This window comes from Ambystoma mexicanum, chromosome 12, assembly GCF_040938575.1.
Source record: "Ambystoma mexicanum isolate Mex_15411 chromosome 12, UKY_AmexF1_1, whole genome shotgun sequence".
Taxonomy (NCBI): Eukaryota; Metazoa; Chordata; class Amphibia; order Caudata; family Ambystomatidae; genus Ambystoma; species Ambystoma mexicanum.
In genome coordinates, this window is record NC_090936.1 from 871828607 (window position 1) to 871847920 (window position 19314).

The window sequence follows — 19314 nt, forward strand, 5'->3', positions numbered from 1 at the left end:
ACTGGCTCATAACGGGGGAAACCCCAGGAATCTGCAGGTCAAACATTCAAAGGACCATCGACCTCCTCCACGAATTAGGCTTCTCCATCAACGAGAAAAAGTCAAGTCTGGTGCCAAGCACCTCAAAACAGTTTCTAGGAGCTATCCTAGATACTCAGAAAGGATTGACCTTCCCTTCGGAAGAAAGAATTCGGAACATACTTCTGCAAATTCCGCATTATCAGTCAGGTCAACAGATAACAGTACGCAAAGCTATGCGGTTACTCGGCATGATGGCGTCATGCATTTACCTGGTCCCCCACGCGCGTCTGCGCATGCGTCCCATGCAGGAATGGTTGGCGAAACAGTGGTCTCAGGCAAGTGGTCAGTGGGACGATCTAGTGGTCGTTTCGCCAACACTCGTACAGAACCTACACTGGTGGACAAGAGAGAATCTCGCAAAGGGGAAACCCTTTTACGATCCCGAAGTACAGGCAGTGGTGACTACAGATGCATGCCTGACGGGGTGGGGAGCTCACCATCTCCACCACACAGCTCAGGGTCTCTGGTCTCACTCAGTAGCCAAGAACCACATCAATCTGCTAGAGCTTCTGGCAGTATTCCGAGCGCTGCAGGCGTTCGAGCCCCATCTACTAAACTTGTCGGTGCAGATCAGGACGGACAGCACGACAGCCATGTTCTATCTGAACAAGCAAGGAGGGACTCGTTCGCCAAATCTATCCAAGCTTGCCCAGAAAATATGGATATGGGCACTCAAACGGAACATCTTCCTGTCATCGCAACATGTTCCAGGGGAGCTCAATTCCCTAGCGGATGCTCTAAGCAGAGACTCCCAGAAGAACACGAGTGGGTCCTTCACAAAGACGTAGTAGAAGATCTCTTCTCTCAGTGGGGTTTCCCCACTATAGACCTATTCGCCACAAGCGAAAACAAACAATGCCCAGGATTTGCATCCAGGTTCCCACAACCGGACTCCCAGGGGAATGCCCTGTGGATAAACTGGTCAGGGATGTTTGCGTACGCTTTCCCACCAACTCCCCTCATCAGGAAGGTGGTGTACAAGATGAACAAGGAATCGATGACGCTCATCCTAGTTGCTCCCATGTGGGCGAGACAACCATGGTTTCCACACCTACGCAGGATGGCGGTATGCGAGCCCATCAGACTCCCAGCCTGGTACAACCTTCTGTCCCAGCAACAAGGTCAAACAGTGCATCAGGAACCCAACTCTATGAACCTAGCAGCATGGCTCCTGAAGTCATAGAGTTTGGACATCTCAAATTACCACAGAGGTGTATGGACATTCTAAAAGAGTCTAGGAAACCAAATACAAGGCACTGTTACTTTGACAAGTGGAAAAGATTCGTTATCTGGTGCCAGAGTAAACAAATCAACCCGGTTGATTGCACTCCTTCCAACGTTGTAACATACATGCTCCACCTGCTGGATGCAGGGTTGGTTTTTAACTCTCTGAAAGTACACCTGGCAGCCCTCTCAGCCTACACCACATCCCATAACAAGGTTTCGTGGTGGAAAGTACCAGTAGTTAAAGCCTTCATGGAAGGAGTAAAGAGACTTCACCCTCCTATCTCGAACCCACCGAAAAGTAGCCTCAAACACCTGACTTATAAAACGGCCTTCTTAGTAGCCATTACCTCCATAAGAAGGGTCAGTGAAATTCAGGCTCTGTCAGTGCAAGATCCTTTCTTTACTATCCACAAGGACAAACTGGTTTTACGCACACACCCTAGATTCTCACCAAAATTCATATCCAAGTTCCATGTAAACCAGTCCATCGAGCTTCCGGCTTTCTTCCAAAACCCACAGAGCTCAGCTGAGGTGAAACTACACACCCTAGATGTGCGTAGGGCGGTCTTATACTATGTAAATAAAACCAGACCGCTAAGGAAAACAGATCAACTGTTTGTCTCCGTAGCTACAGGCAGAGAGGGGGATCGCGTCTCTAAGGGCGCTATCTCAAAGTGGATTATCAACTGTATACAGCTGTGTTACTCTCTTTCTGAAAAAACTCTGCCTTTTACGCCAAGGGCCCACTCTACCAGAGGCATTGGGGCCACTCTGGCTTTCATTGCAAATGTTCCCCTTGACACCATTTGCAAAGCAGCTACTTGGAGCTCTATTCACACTTTTACTCAGCATTACTGCATTGACACTCATTCCAAGGCAGATACACAAGTGGGACAAGCGGTTCTAAGACACCTGTTTGCTCATGACCCTTCTCACATCCCACCTCCTTCTTCTGGTACTGCTCGCTAATCTATGCACAGCATGTGATCTAAGCAGATTCCACAAGCCTCAGAAGGGATACATTACTCACCGTAATCGTATTTCTGATGCTTGTATCTGCTTAGATTCACATGCGACCCACCCTTCCTCCCCTCCGAGAGAAGGCGCATGGTTGCTTGTAGTCTTACCTTTCTGTCTATCTGCTTGGACTATCTGTACTCACGCTACTCCTCATGCTACCTCATGTCAGGAAAAACACAATCTGGGGATCCTAGACGCGTGAGGGATCATGGGTACAGGGGACGTCACACTAGGGATAGTATTACTGGCACGCCCTGTGTCGACGCCCATTTTTCGACTTCGAAAAACAAACTGTAATACTCCGCAGCTTCCACTAGATGTCGGCCTATGCACAGCATGTGAATCTAAGCAGATACAAGCATCAGAAATACGATTACGGTGAGTAATGTATCCCATATATATATATATATATATATATATATATACACATTTTCCTTAAAGGAGTATCATAAGGATTAAAAGATATATTTGGTTTTAAAGGGGAATTGTGTATTTCAGAATTTAAATAGTCAGCTGTTAAAGACTTCTTGACATGATTTCCCTGGGATTTAAAGAGTTTCCTATTTCTGAGATTGTTTGAATTTTTATAAGAGGTTTACTCCCTCATAATACATGCCTGGTTATGATTGTCTTCACTCATACTCTGACAATTAACTTTAGGGAATTGGACAACATGCCATCACCTGTGCTGGCATTAATGATATTCCCTTCCTTATCGAAGACAAATACTGCGTCTGATCCCATGAAATCCTCCTGTTGCCCTGGGTCCTATCTCCCAGGAGATCCTTCCGGCTAACGCTGCCCCCAGGGTCAGGATCAGGAAGCGTCTGCTTTCCCTTGCCACCTGAGAGGAGACTCTAGATAGGGTTTAGTGAGGATTCCGTAGGATTCATCACAGCACCCTTCATGGTGAGACTGGGATCTGTGAAGGCATCATGAAGTAAGGCCCAGACAACAGATTCACCTTCCTAAAATATAGCTTTATATTTGTCAAGGATGGAGCAAGGCCTAACTTGCCCTATGCTAAGGTGGGATTTATCTACCTAAAGAAACTGATCTGTGTCATAAAGTTCAACTTAAAAGTCTGTCTGTGTCCAAAACCTATGCTTGCCCTCACAACTAAATCTTTACAATGTGTGGGAATGGCAGCAACCAGAGAAACAGTGTTGAAAGTAACGTTCTAAGCTTCTTCCAGCTCCTGTTATGTTTTCAGCTTCTTCTTCCTTAGACTCAAAACAGTTCTACAAAAAGGTCTTGGAGCTCCCTTCCCCGAGTCCAGTAAAGTTCCAAACAACCTCAGGGTTCCCTTCCCCACATTCAACACAGTTCATAGTTAATTCAACTTTATTAGCTTTCAGTACAAATTGTATTCTTTTAGGTTTCCTCACAATTCGCTTGCTCTTCTTTCTCTTTTAGTCACTTCCAGACTGAGGAAAGAAACCAACTTCAATCTCCTTGTTCTCATTGGCTCACTCTAAGTAGTGGTTACTCAGTCTAGGCGCAGTTGTCAGACTACACTTTCCACCCATCACAGGTCATGCAACTGATAACCCTTGGCACTTTATCATGTTCATTGATTCTCATTGGACTACTTTGCCACCATATGTTTCCTGTCTGCACTTGCGACATTACTTCATTTGCACTCTTGTTTCTTCTTGGCAGTTAGGTGACTCTGCCAGCACGTGCCTTTCACACACTTCACCTCGCTGTATTTACTCCTTGTTATCACCTTCCTTTCATACTAACCAATAGTGCTTCTTATTTGTCTTTCACGTGCTTCACCAATCCTCATTACTGGTTTTTACTTTGCTTTTCACTTTCACATTGTTTATAAATGCTTTTTCCTTCATTTCCCTCTGTTCGTAACTACATATCACTTTCACTCCATTTGGGCAGTGTTTTAATTTCAGTTGTGCATAACTTTTCTTTAGTTCGGCATTAAATATTGGTTAAGTACTTGGTAATTCTCTCAACACTTAATAATGTTCCTCAGGTATCCAGACCCCTTCATTATATGCATTTATTTGTTCGGCCCTTTCTTAGGCTCAGATTAAGCCCCCAAAGCGCCCCGGTTCGAATGTTCTCTCCCTGTCACTCACCGGTGTGCGGCTCCCCTCTCTCACATTGTGTGCACTGGCGCACCGCGCTCGTCTTTCTGACATTAGCGCTATATCCTGCAGCGAAGCTCCAGCTGGGGGACACACTGCTCGGAGCTCTTCAGTGCTCTGGACTCCCTTGTCACTTTCTCCAACCTCACCGTCCTTCCAACTCTCATGCAGCCGCTGGTGTCCTTTTCACCGGCTTCTCTGCTCCAGCCTGCTCCACGGCCACCTGGCTTCCCAGGCGGGTCCCCCGCTGTCATGTGGGTTACTCTTTTTTATATGTATCTGTAGCCTCTTAAGGGGTTGCAGATGCAAGTCCTTTGCCTGACTATAATAAACGATATTACTGGGACATGCCTGACGTTCAGAATGGTGTTCTACAGTCCTCTTCCACGTCACAGTACTAAAGTGATGTGCATAGGTGAAAGGGTGCATTCCTCCTGGTCGCCTCTTCCTCGTCCCAGTCTTAAAGGGACCCGAATGGGATATATGCAGAATGTGTGTCAACAGGGAAGAGTGGTAATAATCTATGAAGGTTGGGGAAGGGTAGGATGTATTTTGTCCATTTCTTGATCTACCCAGAGGAGGTGAATGTGGGTCTGCCCATTAGAGAAGATGGTGTCCCTCTTGTTCTTTTCACTGTTCCTTTATAGAGAAGATTTACCTGAGATTTGTTTGGTAAAGAAGGAAGGGAGGTGGTTTGACAGTACCATATAAAAGGCTTTGTGGAATGCAAATGAGGGATAACACATTTCACCTAATGACACCCTCCTTTCATTCCCCAGGTCTTCTCCACTCAGGTGATCCTCCCTCGCATATCCACCCCCAGGGTCAGGATCCAAAAGCGATGGCCTTTCCCTGGCCACCTGAGTAGAGAATTCTGGGGAGAGGGAAGTTAGGATGCCTTAATTTTTCTCACAGGTCATAAATTAGTAACCCATACAAATGATCCAATCTTCATTGCAGATAATCTACTAGTGACCATAATACTTGGGAAGGGATAGTGTTCATCCGTCTCCTGTGTCCTTGCAGTAGATGACCAGGACTGGGTAACAGCAGGTGGTTGGGGGAGTCAATGCTATTTGGTAAGTTATCCAGCCTACTGCAAGGGCAATGATTCTATTTTGGCCATCCTTTGGATGTGTTGCAGAGACATTGTGCGGATGCATAAGCCGTTCATGTATTTAAGCAAACTTTCATCTTTATCCTGTTAGATGAAAACCTGTTTTGTATTCCTTCTGTTTCCATTTAGGCATACATTCATATATCAATAAATGTTTTCGATTTAGGAGGACTATGAGAAAGACTGCTTCGTCATTAAAACTCATACACCTATGTTGCTTGTATTAGCATCTATGTTTTTATACAGTTTTTGTTATTCTTGCTTAGGTATCTGTGCCAAAAGAACTGGTGGCTCTTATGAGTGCTGTTCAAGATGGGGGAGCACCTGATCCAGCAGACAGCAGCAGGAAGATTTACCGTTTCAGGCAAAATGTACAGTATACCACAATTCACAAATTTGCGTATTCACAATTCATAATAGTGTTAGTGACTGAATGTAAGCCCTGCTTTCTGGGAGCAATGAACAGAGTGTATCCTTTTAGTTTGAAAGTGAATGTTTTTTTAGCTTTGTTTATTACACTTTTCAAATAAGTGGGTAAATGTAACTGTACACTTAAGCACTAGTATTCTCTGTTGATACAAAAGAAATACCAATAACTTGTGCCACTAGTTTCTTTTTTACAGCAAACTGATATTTCTACATATGTTTATATATATACATACAATGTCCTTCTACGTAACCAAGTCACAAGACTGAGTTTTAAATGTCACAGAGAACAAGGGTTGCATCAGCACTCCCCTTCTGTTGAGAAATATGGTACAGAGGCAGGTGTAAAAGTGGTTCTAGGGAATACATCAGAAAAAAAGAAACTGGAATTACGCCATGAAGTATAATTGCCATTTGCATTTCAAATGCATTGATCTGCCCTTTTATCCCTTTGCTAAGCAACGTTAAGAATGTGTTTTAACTCAATTTAGGAACTTTCAAAGATCATTAGAGAAGCCTCAACTAGTAAGTCTTGTGCTTAACAGTTCCTCTAGATGTTTCTTTGATTAGGGTTCTAGGCAATCTTGGGACACCTACCAGCCGAGATACTGAAAATATGGAAAAGAGAGTATACCAGTCTTGGAGGTTTACAGGGATGGGTCTCCTGCTTTCCATGAGCTTTAAATGGATTTGACAAAAATATGTTTAATAGTAAAATGCTTTGCTCCACTATCTCTGTGGTATTATGACTTGCTTACCTGATGATCTCATCCATCCGCTCAAGTCATTTCATACATTGCCTATCACACTTTTCTTTATCTTGCATGTCCACTCAATGGGGGTCATTACGAGTAAACTGGGCTGGGAAAAATGCTGGTAAAATGGCCCGTACGACCGGCTCTGGCATTTTTCCTGGAATGGCTTACTCAGAGTATGCCGGTAGGGGCAGTGAACTACCGGCAGACCCGACCTGCTGGGAGTTCAGGTCCCTACCGGCATAGAAATCACCGAAGCGCTGTCACTGTTAACAACTTAAGTGATTCTCATTCCATTGAGCCCTGTGGGAACCCATGGAATGGGAACTTACCTCCATTACCGGCGCCCGTAATATCTGGGATATCTGGTGCCGGTAACAGTAAGGCGAGTCTGCCGGCGGGTTACCGGCAGACTGGTGATGAGGCCCGATGTATTCTGACTCTGTTTCTAGGTTAAAACCTAAGTAGTCAGACTCTTCAGTAGCCTGAGAAAATGCAAACAAAGCAAACTAATTTGATTGATTTTCACTCACTCCTAGTTTGTCATTGATTTTACAGGACACCTTCCAGGTGGTGTGGGACCTGCTCTAGACACAATTATTTCAAACCCTGATTCAAGATCTCTCTGAGCAGAGAGCAATTGCATCTAGCAACCTGAAAGGCAAAATTGGCACAGCCCACGAAATACAATTAATTTCAGGTAGGGGTGACAAAGTAAGTGGGGGATAGACCTGGAGCAGAGTGTAGCTTTTAGCAATACTCATAAGGTGTGTGAATATATAGTGTGACTTCCACCTTCTAGAAGGCCCAAGCACTTCAAGTGTTGCATGTGCGTCTTCTAAAAAGATATCCTGGGACAGAAATGTCATCTAAATGTTGCCATTCCTCTATCGTCTCCACTTTGTAAAAGCTGAGAGATTTTGGCACTCTTAAAAGTCAGTTATTCCCATATATGTTCTTAATGGGCACTAACCTGTTTGGCTGGGATCACTGCTGTAAGCTTTCCTGGTTCTGGAACACTTCCATTTCATAACCCCTTCTACTCCCCAAGAAAAAGGGCGAAGAAGCAGATTAGGATCACAATTACATTTTGGGAAGGAGAGGTCTTGAGATTGGAATTGAACCAGCAAAGACACATCTGAGATGGTGAAAGATATTGAGCTTGAACATTATCACACGGAATCAATGATCTTGTTTGGGCAGAAATCCATCATCTGCCTGCCACACTGTAAATCACAGAACACTAGTTATGATGCACAAAGTGAAATTGCGTTGGCTGCAAAAAGTGCATGAGTTAGAGACTTCTTCATGGTTTAAAAAGCCGAATGGGTGGCCACACAGAGGACCAGACATGGTACTTTCTCCAGTGTCCTCCAGAGTATTTTTTAGAACAGGATGCTAAGTGCAACTGTCTCCACTCAGCTAATTTTAACACAAAAGAAACCGCTAACAGACATTCAATAAGCAGAGATGGCTGAGTTTTGGTCACTTGTCTGTTAATGGCTTATGTCCCACCTACAAGACAGCTGCCAGAGTTTTCATAAGAACCCTCTTGCACCATTAGGTTCTTGCGGAAATTGACCTTTGCTTGACTCTATTCAAGGCTCTGTTAGCCTTTTTAGAAGATCAAGTAAAAAAGATTTGTTTTGTACCAACAGTACATGAGGAGAACAGTCTGTATTGTAGCTACGATCATCATGGTAATTGATTTGTTTAAAGAGCATTCACACTAGTTTTGTCAATCTACTTCTTCACGGTTGTATGTCAAAGGATCGAAAAAAAGGTCAACGGGACAAAGGATCGACACCAAAGGGTCGACAGGACAAAGGATCGATTTTTTAAAATTTTTTTAACTTTTTTTTTGTTGCTAAAAATCACTTTTTTTCCAAAATGAAAAAAAATATATAATTTAAAAAAAAATGTGATCCTTTGTCCTGTCGACCCTTTGGTGTCGATCCTTTGACTAGACACCCTTCTTCACTCATTAGATGAAATGTTCTATCTGAGGCAGTAAGAATCACTGCCTTTAATATAGAGGAACATTGAAGAGTTCTGTTCTGTATAATCCTCAGTTCATGGGGATCATTTAAGATTGACTTTTCTACTATTGTAATACAGTGCTAAACATTTTAACACAGTGGTCAAAATTTCTGGGCATCATTTAGCTTCTGTTTGTAGCCGAGAAGAAACTGGGGAGCTTGACCCCAGCAGCTATCGGGCGCTACTTTTGACGCCTGAGGCTACCTGTGCCATACACATATCTATGTGACCAAGAGCTCATCTAGAAGAAGTATAATAGGCCATATAGATTGGACACAATGGTTGTTGAAGTTTCATTTGTTTTATATTTTTTACTAGCTTCTCCTTTCCCAGAAGAAGCTCCTTCCGGTTGTTCGATGCCCGATACACATGGGCAGCTTTTTGCTTTCAAATCTTTATTGCAATCTCTGCAATAGCGTCTGCGTCTGGTCTTACCCTGTCAATTTCTGGCTACCACCTTGCTGAGACATGGAGCAGGGATCCAATCAGGCTTCAGTTCTGAGGAGAAGGCACACATTAGGCAGACACCCAATGATGTCTAGAGAACTCTGCACATAAACCTCTTCTTGAAGTTATTTAGAAATGGAATGAGGAAGGCTTCAAATTAACTCATATAAATAGTAATATAAAATATGTTAAAGTGTCTTCAGAGCAGAAATTTAATTTGAAAGCGCCTGTGGCTCACATAGGCCAGTTAGAATAGAGGGTCAGCCTAGATATATGCATAGATAGGCTAGATATGCCTGGTTATCTTTTCCAACCTTCCCTTTGTATATGCATATATAGATCAACTGTGGCACTTTAGGGAGGGAACGCAAAGCAAAATTGCCATTTGATAGATCAAATGAGTGAGGCCATGAAGGCGATATTTGAGGTTTTCAATCCTGGGTGCAGTCATTTGAAAACTAGCGGGTTCCTTGTTGAAAATGTAGTTCATTTTAGGGTGAACCTGTGCTCGCTTTTGGAGACAAAAATGGGTATATAGTGTAAAAGAAAAGAGAAACTGTTGTTATTCCCACAATCACTGTCGCATTGATGCTGTATAGGGATTCAGGAGGGATGGAAACGCTGTGCGACTTTTGCGCACACCATCCAACACCCGAACAGTCATTTGTGCATTCTTCGTGAGCTACCATTTTCTGAAACTGACAAGACAAAGAGGAAGTAAAAGTCAGCGTGGGAAGATCCACAGCGGCCGTCCCAACTGCATTTGTCAAACAAGAATTATAAGGGCTTTTTGAATTTGTAGTACAACTAAAAAGGATTGGGTGCCTAGAATGGTTGGTGTGATGAAATCACTGCTTTGCAGGACTACAGGGATGAGTAATGGCTAAAAACCTACCCAGCCCCACACTACTACCAAACCAGCAGCGATCCCAATCCTAATGGTGAAACAGACACAGCCTGACAAGTATACATCCTGCCTTTTGTGGTCATTTGGGTTGAGGGCAGGCTATACTCTTTGAGGGGAGAGAGATATGGCCAACCAGAGTCCTATGAAAATATAGATTTTAAAAGATGCAATAACTAACTAAAAACACAAGCAAAAAAACACCCATGTAAATAAACACAGAAAAGGCAAGCTCTTGTAGAATAGCACTCTAGGTAGATGGGCAGGAGTATTAAGGCACTCATTTGGCAGAATGTCCGTTTTCAAGAAGGTCTTATGCAGAGAAGGGGGCTTAAAAGTCGCTGTGATCCCAAATGTGTACCAAGGAAACCGATCCTCTTCACAGTACCTTGTTTCTTAGTCTTGCACACTCGATAGCGGTGAGCTGGGCTTCTATTTGCTTTCCTGCAGTCGAGCGGGTGGTGGTACTGGTCAAATTGCACTGATGCAGCGTTGAGTCTGCGTCGAGATGGGGCTAAGAGTCTGATACTTCACCAGCGGTGAGCCGGCACTAAAGTCGAGGCGGTAGTGGTCTTCACTGGTGTGAGATGGCTCAGAGAAACTGGTAAGCAGCTTGAAGTTTGTGGGCTGCCCAAAGCAGCCCTGTGGGTCCTGTGTTGGTTTGAAGCAGCTCAAAAATTATTTGAAGCTACAAAAAGGACTCAAGCTGCTCTTGGACTTGTGTGTTGCTGTGAGCCCCTCTCCTTTTGAAGGCAAAATGCACCAGAGGATTGGTCCAAAGCAAGCCTGCTGCAAAAATGCGGACTGTACGGCTTGCAACAAATTCCCTTTGCCTTATGGTATCACACCCCGAGTGCCTTGTTTGCAACAAATGGACCGGACAGCAACGGGAAGACAACCCTACGAGGAACCTTCTCCAGGCCTACCTTTCTTCTCTGGCTACTCGCCACCTCCCCATTCTTGGTAGCTTCAAAGGCATTCCAGAGATCAGCAACCTGGTCTGTTGGCTTTTTTTTTAGTGCTGCCTCTGCAGCACCATTCCCAAGATACTTCCTGGGGGAGGCCTCCATGACTTTGGAAGAGTTGTGTCCCCTCCTCCTGGAACATCAAAGGAGGCAATATCCTGGTCATTGTTCTACAAGGGAGCTGTGGAGGCATAGACCTCAATACTTACAAGGCCTGTCACATATGTCATCTGCCCACAGAGCCAACACTGGTGTGATATCAGATAATTGTGGCTTTTAGAGTTGCGTGCCCTTATTTCGCACCATGCCACAACCAGGCACAGCTTATATGTAGAGATGTACCTGCCACCAGATGCCTTAAGGTAGACAATTTTAATTTAGATCAGTGATTCAAACGTAAAAATTGCTACCTCAGCCTACAGTTACTTGCTGTCACAGGGGTCAAAATAACAAAAAAAGGTAAAGCCAGCTCCTGGGTATCTGGCATCGCCTAGTAGGCAGGGGCTACCCCTATATAACCAGGAGCTAGAACATATTGTGCCAGTGTGCAACAAATCTAACTTTTATGTGAGAACGTTTTTTTAAATTTAAACTTTTTTTTCGAATGCAGTGAGAAACATACATCCTCCACGTCAATCTACATTGAGGTTGCAAAATACACATCAGCCAAGGGGTTTAGTACATATACACGCAAGGGTCGTTCCAGTCATGCGATTGATTATATTTACATTTACTTTAGGCATCATTATACCGTGTTTTGCCCACTGAAGTAATCTCGGAATGGCCCCCAAATGTCCTTCGGTCTACAGCATGGTGTACCAAGTGAGTCGTAGGCTTCTTCACATTCGTTGGCATAAGTCATTTCTTGGATCCTCATTTTAATGTCCGGGGCTGTTCTAGACTTCCACCCAAGTAGTATGCATTTTTTGGCCAGCAAGCAGCCCAAGCTAAATAGGCGTCTCAACTTAATAGTTATCTTCCCTATATCCCCGAACAAGTATTTAGGGAATGTCAAGTACGGGCTGGGGGGGGACTCCTCTACATTCCTGCAGGGTGGCAGCGACCTCATGCCAGAATTGGGCTACCTTAGGACAGTCCCATGTGAGATAACGTTTTGTTCATTATATATAATTCATGATGCTATCCAATCTCTAATGCTTCTTTAAACCATTTTAGGTGAAAAGGTATTTTTATAAATATCTTTTCACCCAAAAATCGATTTAGAAACACTGCTTTGTGACCACACGGAGCATTCTTTCTAATCGAACTGTCACGCCCCTGCGACGCACACGAGTGCGCGCATGTGCCGACAGGCACGCCAGGACCCGGAAGCAGCCGCAACGGTGAACGTGTAAGTGTGTGTGTTGTGTGTTTGTGTTTCTTTATTTTTTCAGAGTGTGGGGGGGGTACTGAGTGAGGGAGGGGGTTCGATTTTGAACGAATCCCGTCAGGCATGGTGGTGGCGGATGCAGTTGGGGGGGTGAGGTTGGGTGTCGAGGCAATGTGGGTTTTCACTTTTTGTAGACTGCCCAAAATCGGCCGAATAAACTCGGTCCTTTTGTTGGCCGATCTACAAAAAGCTAAATTATCACAGGGAACCCTTTAAACACATCCCAAATACAGAATGTTAATGTCACAGAGGTATGTTTGTATCGCACCAGTTGGCCTCAGCGAGCCAAAAGTAGCTCCTGGGTAGCTGTTGCGTTAAGCTAACCAGGCTCTTCAGTGCTAGAAGCAGGAACTAAATAGCTCCCAACAATTCAAACCATGCTGTCCCATCAGCTGTCAGGGATGCACAGGTGACATTTGGAACCTTCTCTGTGCCACAGCAGAGCTGGGGCTGTCATGTCAGTGGACTTATTTACAGAAGTGGACCCTTTTCTCCTCCTAACAGAGTGCCTGCTACCAGTCACGAGCCACATACTCCTATTTTCAGACTACTACGCTAGCTGGAGCGTGTAGCAGAACCTTAGCAACAGGGGTGGACTGGCCTATAGGGAACTCTGGAGATTTCCCAGTGGGCATCTGCTCCCTGGGCCTCTTTTGTGTGGTATTTCCAATTTTTCTCATAGGAAAAGCATTGGGCTTGCTGAAAATTTGTCATATGGGGCCCCTTTGAACTTTATTTCCAGGGCCTCTTTTGGTCCCCAGTAATTATTTCCAGGGCCTGTTTTAGTTCCCAGTCCAGCCCTGCTTAGCAAGGGCTTGCCTGGGAAAATCTCATACATATTTGGCAGAATTTGGGAAGCAAGAATAGGGCTGTTTTCTACCACCTTTTCAGAATATCCTCTTTGGCAAGGAGTGTAATACGAAAAACAAGTTTTCTAGTTGAAAACCACAGAAAATGCACAGGATATACTGCTCCTAAAGGCCAGTACTAGTTTGGGAATAGCCAGGGTGAATCTAGGGAAATACTGTCTAGTGTGCTGTAGCAGGTATGAATCTTATGTATGTAGTAAGGTTTTCCTGTAAAGTATTTTAAGTATTAAATCTGACTAGAAAGAAAGGGAAAGTAAAACACCATTGTTAATATTAACTCTGACTGGAAATGGATGGACCATTTCCATCGATTCTGGAAGGTTTCTTAGCCAAAGGGGTCCATCTTGTTTTTATTGTATGTCTGTTTCTGTCCGAGTGCATATACCCTCCACTCGTAAACCTTTGTAATACTTTCCTGTTCCACAGATTCCAATACCTTCGTACTTGATTGCTTTGGTTGTTGGGGCTTTGGAAAGCAGGTGAGAACTGTATTTTTGTCATTTCCTTGCTTGTGTGTCAGCTTTTTTTGTTCATGTCCGTTTCTCTTTAATACTGCATACATTCATTTTCATCTGTTAAGCCCTGCAGCGCCCCCGTGGAAAAATCAATAACTCAAGAACATTGTGGATGTATGAATTACGATTGTAATGCATGCTTTCACCATCATTGTTTAATTGTGTATGCAAAGTAGCCAGATTTATGATTGCAGTAGCTGATGTTTCCACAAAATAATGTCGTGCTTTTAATAAAGTTGGAAATGCTATTCTTTTCTCTGTCTTTGCCACACAATGTTAAGATCGATTTCCAAAATCGGCCCTCTGGGGCGGAGGGGAGGGCGGGGCCTTTTGGGAGGCCGTCCTATAATGGTGAACAGAGAAGACAGAGTTTAGCCAAACCCAAGGCCTCACCACTCTACCGTAGTAGAGTGGTGAGGCTTAGCCTCAGGAAGGGTGTGAGAGTTGGTTAGGGCTACAGTAAATCCACACAGAGCAACACTAATCATTCCCGTTAGACAGGTAAGTGTACACATGTACAATAGTGTATTAGGCCTTTAATATACACACTAAGCAAGTAAAACCTCCAGTCAAATACTGTCAGCCTTAAGACTTCCCCTGGGTGGTAGAGGTGCGCGGTCCAAATCAACATAACACCAACACTAATAAAACAGATATATACATTCACCAAGAATAGCATTTTATTCCATGACCAGTGTAATGTAGGGAAGTACTCGGATCAGGGACGTTTTTATGGGAGGGAAAACGGGGCACTTGCCCAGGGCCCCCCCCTTGGAAGGGGGCTCCACAAGGCTAGCTGATCTAAAGAAGTAAGATTCTCCAGCATTGGATCTTTCATGGATTCACATGCTTAGAATATTCCCCGTCGTCAGACTGGGACCCCTCGGTAACATATATAGCCTTTTCCTATAGGAAAACTTCCGACACTTTTGTGTCCTATCTACGTCCTTTTAGGACCCACCTACGCATGCTCCGCAGGCCGTCCCAGTATAAGAGGCCCGCCCCCGTGGTTCCCCTTCAGATTTCAACCGTCTCCAAAGCAGTGGGATCTCCTCGTGTTATCTTACTATTTTGTATTAGGTTGCCTTATTGTACTTCGAGTACGATATGTCCTCTGTATCAGGAAAAGCGCTGTTCCGTCCGTGCGCAACGTGCGGCTTGAAAAAGGTTTACGAGGGGGACGGACATATAGATTGTATATATTGCCTCCACCCTCACCATTCGGCGGATGCCTGCGAAATATGCAAGGGGTTTTCTCAAAAAACCCTCAAAGACCGGAACCGACGCCTGGTAACATGGCTGAATGAGGGTGCGGGAGCATGCCCCCCCCTCGGAGGTAGGCTCCACACAGTCGGCAAAAACATCACGCCGCGTGGCCTTGTCGGAACCACCGGCGAAGAAATCTAGACCGTCGGAAAAAGAGTCGTCTGGTACTCACTCCACTACAGACTCCTCGTCGAAGAAATCATCCTCATCAAAAAAGCATGAGAAGGAAAAGAAATCCTCCTCTGGCGATCATCACAGATCGACCACGAGTCGAGAGTCGAGTAAAAGCGGGCACGGTGTGGAGAAGGCGGGACCGCCAAAACCACCGGCGAAGCCTGCGTCGTCGACGGCGACCCAGTCCACGGCCGCCTTCCCGCCACTAGCGCAAGGGGCATCCTCCGTCCCGTCGACAATGGCGTCGACGAGAGCCTCGTCGACGGGGGTTCTACAGGAGGCCTGGCGGCCTGAAGTCTTCGATCCTACCCCCCCAGAGGCTCTGCTACAAGAGCAAGCTATGTTGCTGTCCTCGGAGGATGAGTGCGAGAGAGTGGCTGGCCCAGCAGACCTGGGGCTACGAGCGGCTGGCAAGTCGTCGACGAGGCCGGTATCTGCCCCTCTCCTCAATCCTCAATCGGTTTTGTTGTTGGATATTCTGTCCTCGCTTCAGTCCTTGCTACGGTCGTTGGACCAGCGACTTCCCCAGGCCAGCCTGCCACAGTCACCCGTTGACGAGCCGGGCCCGTCCCGTCAACCGCCGCACCCACGCACGCCAATCTCAACACTGGCGCAGGAGGAAGGTGAGCTGCCAGATTTGGAGTCTGACAGGGGAGCCATGTCAGAGGTCTCTTTATCCCCCTCCATGGATCCTACCTGGGAGTCAGAGGCGGAGTTAGAAAACCCCAGAAGCCCAGCTCACCCGTCCCCTCCGGACGACATTGCGTCATTCCATTCGATGATGGAGAAGGCATGTAAAGAATTTGGTCTGTCCCAGGAAGAACAGAAAAAGGATTGTCTTTTGTTCGACCACATGGGCAAGAGAAGGAGGTTGGTGTTCTCGATACCGATACTTGACCATGTATGGAAAGAGGGGTTGCAGACAATGAGACACCCATTCTCAGAACCAGCAGTGAAAGGACGCCTAGAAAAATAGTTTAAGGCTCCAGAGTCTACCCCCAAGTGTTTATCCTCTCAACCAACACCAGACTCGGTGGTGTTGGCGGCGGCAACGAGGAAGGCAAAGGCACAGCACAACTGCACGACCCCACCCGAGAACGAAGCGAGATGCCAAGACGCCTTTGGCAAAAAAGTGCTCGCCGTGGGAGCGACCACAGTAAAGGCCGCAAACTCTCTGGCAATTGTGGCCAGATACGATAGGGAGATGTGGCACAGGCTGGCTCGCTGCTTGATCATCTTCCGGAAGCTCAGAGGAAGGCAGCGATGCTACTGGTCCGAGAGGGTGAGGAAGCCTCAAATCACGCAATAAACATCCCGGTGGATCTTGCTGAGTCTGGCTTCAAGCAAGTCAACAATGGGGTCATATTACGCCGACAGTCATGGCTGAAGTGTACCTACTTCAGACCAGAAGTACAATACAAGGTCTTAGATATGCCCTTTGAGGGAGACCTTCTTTTCGGTGAGAAGGTGGACGAGGCCCTAAAAGGGATGAAAGAAGATTCGGACAAGGCATGTTCTTTGGGTGCCCTCCAGAGTGGCAGAAGCTGCAAGTCTTTTCGCCCCTTTAGAGGAGCTTCAGGTAATTCAAGATTCTCTTCTGGAGACAGATCCTTTGCCAGATCGGCTTACCTCTCCCAGGGATACCGACGTGCCTCACAATCGGCTAACCGTCGACGAAACTTCCAGTCTTCCAGAAAACGACCATCATACCCATCGTCGGTGAGAGACAAGCAAACTAAAGATCAGCAGTGACGTTCCACAACCCGTTCTGGGGGGAAGAGTTTCAGCATATGTCGACGAATGGGAAAGGATAACGACGGACCAATGGGTGTTAGACACTATAAGACACAGACACTCTCTTCAATTCAAACACAGCCCCCCGCAAATTCCACCTGCGTTCACCGCTCAGTCCCATATGAAGGCACTGCAACAAGAGGTTACACTCATGTTAGTGAAGGGAGTGATAGAATTAGTTCCAACATCACAGAGAGGCCAAGGAGTCTACTCAAGATACTTTGTTGTAAAAAAGCCGAACGGCAAATGGCGTCCCATTCTAGACTTACGCAAGCTCAACAAGTCCCTAAAGAGCCTGAAATTCAAGATGCTCACTCTACAGGAAGTGATCCGCACTGTTCAAAAGGGAGATTTCCTGGCGTCCCTGGATCTACAGGACGCGTATTTCCATATTCCAATGTGTCGGAAACACAGGAAATTCCTACGTTTTGTAATAGGGTGAACCCACTACCAATTCACAGTTCTTCCTTTCGGCTCAAAACCTCCCCCAGAACGTTCACAAAATGCCTGGCTCCAGTGGCTGCCTGGCTAAGAAAGCAAAGCCACCATGTATACCCTTACCTCGACGACTGGCTGGTAAGGGGATCCTCCCCAGCGTCGACCAACACAAGTCTGCAAGCCACCATGCAGCTTCTACAACGGCTAGGATTCACCATAAACTTTGAGAAATCCTCTCTGCGGCCATCAAGAACGCTGGTATTCTTGGGGGCACAGTTCGGGACTCGGCTAGGGCTGGTGAAACCTTCTCTCGACAGGACCTCAAGACTCATTCAACAGGCGGCCCGGCTACGGCGAAACACCAGGATCTCAGTGAGAAAGTATGTTTCGGTCCTAGGGGCCATGGCATCCTGCATCCATCTGGTGAGAAACTGTCGACTTTTCATGAGGCCAGTCCAAGAATTCCTCGCAGACCGATGGACACAAGCTCAGGGATCGTGGTCGGACAGGATAACCGTCGACGACGACAAGCTACTTCGGACCCTTCAGTGGTGGCAGAGTCCCCACAATCTGAACAAAGGTGTGCCCCTACAGGAGCCGGAGTTCCAGAGCACCATAGTTACGGATGCATCCCTAACCGGATGGGGAGCGAACATGGGTTCTCTCCAAACGCAAGGTCGCTGGTCTCCAACGGAGTCACTCCTACACATAAATGTACTGGAACTCAGAGCGGTACGATGGGCCTTGAAGGCGTTCCTACCACACATCAAGAGGTCGCGAGTGCGAATACTGACCGACAATACAACAGCCATGTTTTATCTGAGGAAACAAGGAGGGACACGATCAAGGACTCTCTCCATAGAAGCCCAGAAAACATGGCATTGGGCATCGAAGCACGAAATCTCCCTTGTGGCTCATCACCTTCCAGGAGTGAGGAACTGCCAAGCCGACTCCTTCACCAGAAACATGGCCCAGATACACGAGTGGGAAGTGGACACGGGTCACTTGAAGAAAGTGTTTGAGAAATGGGGCCACCCCCCTCTGGACGCCTTTGCGACCAAAGAAAACAAGAAATGCGAGAAATATGCAAGCAGATGGCCCCAAGAGGGGTCGGTGGGGGAGGCGTTCTCCGTCCCATGGACGGACATGCTCCTATATGCTTTTCCCCCGTTTCCCCTCATACGGAAAACAATACAGTGGATGCGCAGATACAATTGCCGGGTGATTCTAGTGACACCATACTGGCCGAGGCAACCGTGGTTCTCAGACCTCCTCCATCTATCGCTGGAACATCCCATAGCGTTTCCGAAAGTCCCGTACCTTCTATCCCGGGACAGAGGCACGGTGTGGCATCACGACCCGGACAGTCTCAACCTTACGGCCTGGCTCCTGACTTCTCGGAATTCGGGGCTTTAGACATTTCAGAGGAGTGCCAAGAAGTTCTACAGGCGGCTAGAGCCCCTTCCACTAACAAATCCTACTCCTATAAGTGGCGGAGATTCTGTGAATGGTGTAGAAAACAGCAGGACCTACAACCATTGTTGGTGACGCCGGAACAAGTTCTACCTTACCTGCTCCTCTTAGCAAAAAAGGGATTGTCCCCCTCATCGATAAAGGTACACCTGGCAGCCATCTCGAGGTTCACAAGGAAGAGGCAGTCGTCTCCTCTATTCAGTGACAGACTGGTGAAACACTTCATGCAGGGTGTATTTCGAGTTTTTCCCCCGGTGAAACGTTTTCCCCCGGCGTGGAGCCTCAACACAGTGTTGGCAGGCTTG

The 19314-nt window shown here is 46.2% G+C and overlaps 1 protein-coding gene across 1 annotated transcript in view; it reads left to right on the forward strand.

Annotated features, from left to right (window-relative positions):
* The window catches only part of LTA4H (leukotriene A4 hydrolase), a 590002-nt gene that overhangs the window by 253237 nt on the left and 317451 nt on the right, over window positions 1-19314 (forward strand). Inside the window, exons 5-6 of the mRNA XM_069629348.1 lie at window positions 5820-5924; window positions 13776-13828. Of these exons, the coding sequence (XP_069485449.1) occupies window positions 5820-5924; window positions 13776-13828 (158 nt within the window). The remainder of the gene's footprint in view (window positions 1-5819; window positions 5925-13775; window positions 13829-19314) is intronic.